The 7,290-nt window shown below is 37.0% G+C and overlaps 1 protein-coding gene across 1 annotated transcript in view; it reads left to right on the forward strand.

Annotated features, from left to right (window-relative positions):
• Nucleotides 1–5,325, forward strand: part of LOC141906292 (protocadherin-11 X-linked-like) — a 29,396-nt gene extending 24,071 nt beyond the window's left edge. The window contains exons 3-5 of the mRNA XM_074795538.1: nucleotides 1,632–1,845; nucleotides 3,329–3,589; nucleotides 4,583–5,325. Coding sequence (XP_074651639.1) covers nucleotides 1,632–1,652 — 21 coding nt within the window. The 3' untranslated portion in view covers nucleotides 1,653–1,845; nucleotides 3,329–3,589; nucleotides 4,583–5,325. The remainder of the gene's footprint in view (nucleotides 1–1,631; nucleotides 1,846–3,328; nucleotides 3,590–4,582) is intronic.
• The last annotated feature ends 1,965 nt before the right edge of the window (nucleotides 5,326–7,290 follow it).

Genomic DNA, 7,290 nt, shown 5'->3' on the forward strand with positions numbered 1-7,290 from the left:
TAGCCAGCCAACAAAAATAAATCTCCACAAATCACTTGCCGGTTCGGACTGGTTGGAAGATTGTTTTTATCACGATCCTGGACCGAAATTTCCAATTATGTCCTTGTATATTTAAACAAAAAAAATATGTTAACTCGACAAACCTTTCATCCAAATCTGTACCTAGATTTTCGAATTAGAAGTCAAATCCCGTTTCGTTACCAGCAGCAGTTGTGGTGCGTTTTAAGGGCGATTCAAAATAAGTACAAACTAATTAAAATCAATCAATTGAATAAATCAAAGAGAAAATAATCTTCCCTGTTTCAAGAGGCTACAAAGAAGAGCCAACCATACTCGGTGATAGAGATGCACTGCAGCGCCGCAAGCACGCGAAGCCACTTGAATAGACCTCCTCTCCTTTTGCCGAAAGATTTTCTTCAAAGAACCTCTTATACCTAGTGACTGAAATACACGTATAACGCATCATTCTTAGCGGATGCCGCCAAAAGAACGTTAATGCAGCCAATTTGAAATATGTGAAATGTCGTTATAGCATCGTCGACTGTGTCAATTTATAACGTTGTAACCGGAGAGCAACACTATACAACAACCTGAGATCGGCAATTCTTGGGCCCTTTGATGCGTCATGCCGCTGCTAAAATCGTGTTATCTGGCGCCTCAAATTCGCTAAAAGCTCGAAGATCACGACCAAAAAATATAAAAATTGACAAAATGATCTTCAACCTTGTAATATAGCTATATTTCCAGAATCTCGATGTATTAAATTAGGCAGCCAGAAAAATTCATCCCAATCAGTCGCTTGCCGGTTCAGACTGAATGGAAGATTGTTTGGATGAACCGGAACCGAATTTCCAATTATGTATTCGATTTAAAAATATTCTGTTAACTCGACCGCCGATCACACATCTTTATCTGTACTTGGATTTCCGATTTCAAAATCAAACCCCCTGTTTCGCTCCCGGCAGGTGTGGTGGGTCTGTAAGGGACACTCAATCGAAAAATCAAACAAAATTTACCAGCCAAATAAATAAATAATGGGGACAATCCCTATTTTAAGATAAAAAAAGCTCGGAGATCTTGTCTCGTATCGATATATATATATATATATATATATATATATATATATATATATATATATATATATATATATATATATATATATATATATATATATATATATATATATATATAACGAAACGGGGCTCGATTTGGAAATCGGAAATCGAAGTACGTAGGTGAGATTGTCGTCAGTCGAGGTTACATCATCTTTTTAAACGAAATATGGATAATTGGAAAGCCTGAACCGGCAAGCGACGGGTGAGGTTGATCTTGTTTGCAACCTAATTAGTACACCTAAATTTGGAAATGACTATAAGGGGCTAAGATCGACCCTCGATTCTTCATCGCTCTTCCTCATTTTACAAACACTGATGCTAGTCTGAATACCAGTCGTTGTTACGGGTTCGCTATTACTTGTTTGGGGAACAACGGCTAGGTACTAGACTAACACTGATGCGATCTTCACACTCGTTATATATCTTGGTGGCGTGATGGTTAGCCGAGAATCTATCAATTTTGCTCGGAGAATCAAATATCATCTAAACTGCTAGTGTGGCGCTCTGTATTTTCAGGGACCAGTGAACCTAATCTAAAAACCGGCAAAATACATTCCGCATTTCTGTTGTCACGCAAACGCATCCAGTCACATAGGGACATCGTCGGCAGTGCGTGTTGTAGACAGTGCTACCATGTGTGTAATGAAATCCTTTCAGTATTTGCTCAGAATCTTCGTGATGACGCCATAAAACACCACCCCAGGTGTCAATAACGTCCAATAATGACAAGGTAAGTTACATGTCGCTAATCAATTCATCTGTTTCAATCTAGCAGGGATCAAATGTTCGTCGTAGAACCAGACGTTAACGACAGAGATAGCTCGGTTCGTGTATCGGCGCTCTGCCTAGCGAAGAAAGACGCAAAGAACAGGTATTCTATTTACCCAGACGATCATCAGTCGGCCTTTGAAAAGAGGCACGAAATTCTCTAGTGAACTCTCTTTTGAAATTCCATCGAGGGGAGGAAGTGTCTCATGAGCTTCCTTGATTATCGATGTATGGAAGCATAGCATATGCACTGAACGGCCTTTCGATAATATGCTCTGAAAATAAGTTAATTCCTATTCCTATACAGATTACTCGTTTTTTTTCCAACGAACTTTGAGAGACCTTCGGGAATAATTAGATACATATCTCGCTCCCGTAATTGTCTAAGTTATAAGCAAAGAAAAGTTGACGGTGCAGTTTACATCTCGGCACTAGAGAATCTGCACAGAGAATCAAATGGTGGTTGAGACACCAACACGACTTTCTACAGCTGGACTGATGATGAGCAAAATAGAAATTTGCGTATAGTGTATTTGTTATACATCGCCATGTAACTAAGTGATATTCGTTTTAACCAATTAGGAATTAATTGAGTTTTCTTCTGCCATAATTTGTAATTCAATAAATTTATAGTATCTCGTTGTCACGAGGTCCGCTTTCCCCCAATACATACCTTGCATTTGAAAAACGATTGTATCTTTGTTACAAAAAAACGAAAGAAATGTCTTTCTTGGCCCTTGTGTCTTTATTTTTGATCGCATTACTTGGTTTGTGTTGTCGATTTGTATTTCCTTCCCAGGGCATCCCGTTGGTTGGTACAGCCTTTAGGCTTGGGGATGTGCTTTCAATTATGTAGGACAAGTCGGCAAATTTACAATCATATAGATATTATATGTACATATTTTTGCTCGACTTTAGCTAATAGCTTATCGAACTTATACCAGAAATTAGAATGACTTCTCATTGAAATACTTAAACGAAAAAAGTTCCTTCGAACCGCAACTATCAGAAAATGAACCTTCTTATTCCCGCCGTCTCCAGTTGACTGCCATCTGGTAGAATTTTTATGAAATTATGTATCCCATCAGATAAGTTAGTACAACTGTGATGAGTAATAAGTAAATACAACTAGCCCACAATACTATATTGATGAATAAATTATTAATGTTATCATTATTAATAAAAACGCAATATAAATCTACGTTCTGTAGGTCTGTATTTAAGCGTCAAATAGGGAAATGTGTTTCCTAATAGCGGTTGAATGAATTGATCTAATCCTCTTTCGCCCATAATTACGGACATTGTTTTTCGCTGCATAAGCGCGCTAATGGCCGTGTGTACGAAAAAACCCGCGTGTGTGTGAGTTTATCAGGTTCGTGATTAATCCTACGGGCACACGCTAGGACAATCTCTTATTCATAAGTGTTGTTGCTTTTCTCATCTAGGAGTGATGATTACACGTTATTCAGACCGATATCTGGAGCGGCGATAACGCAGCTGAAGCTACACGCTAAATACAGGTGAATCCAGCCATCCAACGCGTTCGTCATCGCCGTCGTCGTGACAATCGTCTCCGCGTGTGATTATCTGTAAAAAGAGAACCGGCGAGTTTGTTTTTTTTTCTCTCTCGCTTCATCCCTGAAACGAACAGGATCCCTCGTGGCTGAACTGCACCGATTATAGATAGATGGACAGGCGCCTCGAAGGTAGAGATTTTCCCATTCTTGTTATTTTGTTTTTTCGCCAATGCCCGTGTATAAACGCCTTCTTTGTTTGTCAACATCGCCTAAAGATTATCACGATAGATGACAAACCTCATCCAACACTCAATCAACAAACAGAAAACTGACTTGAAAGTTTATCGACGTCTTAGAAAATATCTCATATATTGCTTAATTTTTTTTTTCATTTAATTTCATTTATTGTTCACTAATAAAATTTGCACTGAACAATTACAAATACATCTCAAGTACAGAGATAAATGCTAAATATGATAAATGATTAATATTATCGACGATAAATGATATAATGTAGATTATACAATAACGATCATTAAAGTCATTTTGAATTGAATTGCCCGGCAACCAGTCCAGCTTTTATATGTGACGTAGTGCACATCCTCTCACAAAAATGAAATCAGAGTTGTGAAATATATTTGATTACAAAATGAACCCCCACAATTGTAATTGTTATTTCGAAACGCTAATATAAGATCACAAAGAACCCCTTAAAATAACGCATACTAGGTATCTATGTATATAGACATTATTGTTATGGTTTCTAGGCTAAAAAAATAAAATTCCAATACAAACTCAAGTGACTGTAGTGAACTGATATAAATCTCAGTATAGTTAACAAGTAATAGTTATCATGTAAGATATCATTACTATCGTAAAAGTCAGTATCATAAATTTGCTATAATTGTCAATTTTGACCTTAGCAAAATAAGATATTACAAAATTCTCCTTGAATATGTGAATAAATGAAAGAATTGGTTTTGTTATGGCATCTTCCCGGTGATTCCGAATATTGGTTCCAAATACTAAATTCGCAAAATTCAACGCTGGAACATTGACGATGATGTTCTCTTTGAGAAAAAGCGTGTTTAGATAAAATATTCATGCATATTTTGCATGTGCTTTATAAAAAGAAATAAACACGACGAAACTAATGCTTTTTCTTTGTTGTCTTAATTGCAGATTTCAGTACAAGAAGTGAAATGGAATTTCATGCCGAATGGGAGACACTAGTATTACCAACCCACACCCCGTTGATGTCTGTTTTGACGCGCATTTATCGTTTTCCTCGACTGACTGAAAAAATAAACAGTTATATGTCACATCTACAAACGCGACCGTGTATCGTAGAAACAAGTGATAAATTTTCATCCGTGATGTGTTCAGAAATTGTGTAGATATCCGATTTGCATAAAAGAAACTCTAAATTTTGTATATTTTACATTATATACGTAGGCCTATACATATAGCTATTCGAGATGCTACATTCGTCTTGCGAAACAGCGTGCTTTTCTATATACCTCAGATATATAATAATTGCTGTCTTTATTTCCTATCGCCTGGTATGAAATGAATGAATACATAATAGATGGTTTTGGCTATCGTTATTTTTTACAACTATCGACAATATCTCGAGTATCTCGCTTTAATCGTATGGAGATACGGGTCGGATAAGGTAGATGTAGACATACCGATACGCGATATCATCGGCATTTCTTCTACGAGGATGCTTTGAGTAGAAAAAGAGACTGCATAAGCTTATAGAGATATTGTCTCGAGTTGCTGCTCAGCTTCCCCGTTAAAAAAATTGTAGCAACGGCTATCGTTTTGTGATATACTTTTGACCATGTGACTGCAAGTGTCGGTGTGGCAGCTACATAATTATATCTATATAGAAGTTTTCTATCTTGAGCGCCAATTTGTGAGGCTCCTCCGCAAAAAATCCGACGATGAAATTAACGAATATTCGTATACACTTTTCGCAGCTTAAGTATGCAAACTGTTCTGCGTATAGATTTCAATCGTTCCTCGAGTTTTCGTTAAGCTCGAAAACGAATTTCCAGTAAAACGAGCGCATCGGCGGCGATTTCTTTTTAAAAAGAAGCATTATTTTTGTATATTACTATACATATATATACATATATAAACTATCGGTGGTGATGCGCGGTACATCCTGATAATCTGTAAATTGTAAATAGCGTTTACGAAATAATTAACAAGAACCTGACTATGATATGACCTCATTCGGCGAATGAGTCATTCATCTAGGCCTATAAACCGGCAAATATTAAAATCGGTTTTTATTTCACGAAAACTGTTGCAGATGTTTCATTCGATTTGGTTGGTCGTATATTTGAAGGGAAGGTGCGTTGACGCCCCTCAACGTATCTTTTTCAAACACTATTGCCTATATACGTATAACCGGTACGGCATAATTTATGCTGACGACGGTGGTCGTTTGGAATATCACACGGTTTTCGCGCATATACTTGTATGAAATCTGTAACATTTTGAACTAAACGGGAAACAAGATACAATTGATTTATTATCGTAACCTGACTTCCAGTATTGTCAGACCTGCAGCGCGTGTGACGGACAGAAGGGCAGATGAAAAACCATCGACGTTGAAATTCTGTCTTGTTTAAATGTTTGTCCGGTCATTTCTGTTGATAGTTTGATGATAGATATTATTCCTTTCGGCGGTCTCACGTCCCAATCATAAGGGTATGACTCTGTTATGAAACGGGGGTTTATCTAACTGTTAATTACTAAACAGATACGGTCTACCAACCGGAATATTGTATTTGACAGATGATTATGGAATTTACATTTTGACTATTAAACTATGTAAAACCTCTATTTCATAACATTTCCACGTTCACAGTTAGATTTAGTTCGGGGTCGTTGAATCCCCGAAAACTCCAACAATTGCTTTCGTTCTAATACACGTCAGTCACGTCTTATGCGGAAGACTAAGAATTTAAACGCTTTGGATGTTGTCACTCGATTGAAATGCATGTAGGCCTATTACGGGAGCATAAAAATAGAGAAATTTTGTAAAGCACTAAACAATATATATATAATATGTGTACGTCGATGTAGCTTTAACAGTTGTCACTTTTGGAAAGTAACTTTTCTAGATGAATTGCCTATGGCAGTCCTAGGTGGTGCACACAAGGATCTTCATTGGTCTGAACTAAAATTCGTATGGGACCAAAAACTTTTCATGTCTTTGTAACACTTGCTCAAGTTAATTTTTATCCGTGTAAGTTGGGTTTATTAAGTGGATGGTTCCGTGTCGGTGCTGGCTTGTATAGCAACTAGATCTTGAATATTTGATGATGATGGTATATCTGCATTCTGAATTAATAGGATAGAGTTATAGCTTGCAAGTTGGATTATTGAATTTCCGATGGGCAAAGACAGTGCAATTTGCACGGTGTAAATCCTGAGCGCTTTGACAAAAGCCAGGTGTAAGCTAAGGGCAATATTTTGGCTGTGCAAAAACATTTAGAACTGACGAAGAGAATGATTGAAAGCGAAACCCACGAATTAAGATATTACGTTTGAAATCACAATAGCCAGAGAGATGATGTAACATCAACCACATTTCATAATCTTTAACTTAAGATAATGTTAGATTGTGGCCATTTCACTTTCTGTTCTTCCCAGTTTCTGGTGTTGAATTGTATCCGATATGATTCAAGTTATTTTCGATTGGTCCCGAAAGCCATCAAATGGCGATCGATATTGATGGAGATGATGTAAATACGGAAAGTTTTGTATAATACGGACTGATTATTTGATATGATACATGTATTAAGGAACATTGAAATCGATAAGTGCCAAGTGTTTTTTTTTCGAAGGAATGTAGTTCGCTTCACAGTGTG

The sequence above is a fragment of the Tubulanus polymorphus genome, chromosome 5 (genome assembly GCF_964204645.1).
Source record: "Tubulanus polymorphus chromosome 5, tnTubPoly1.2, whole genome shotgun sequence".
Lineage (NCBI taxonomy): Eukaryota > Metazoa > Nemertea > Palaeonemertea > Tubulaniformes > Tubulanidae > Tubulanus > Tubulanus polymorphus.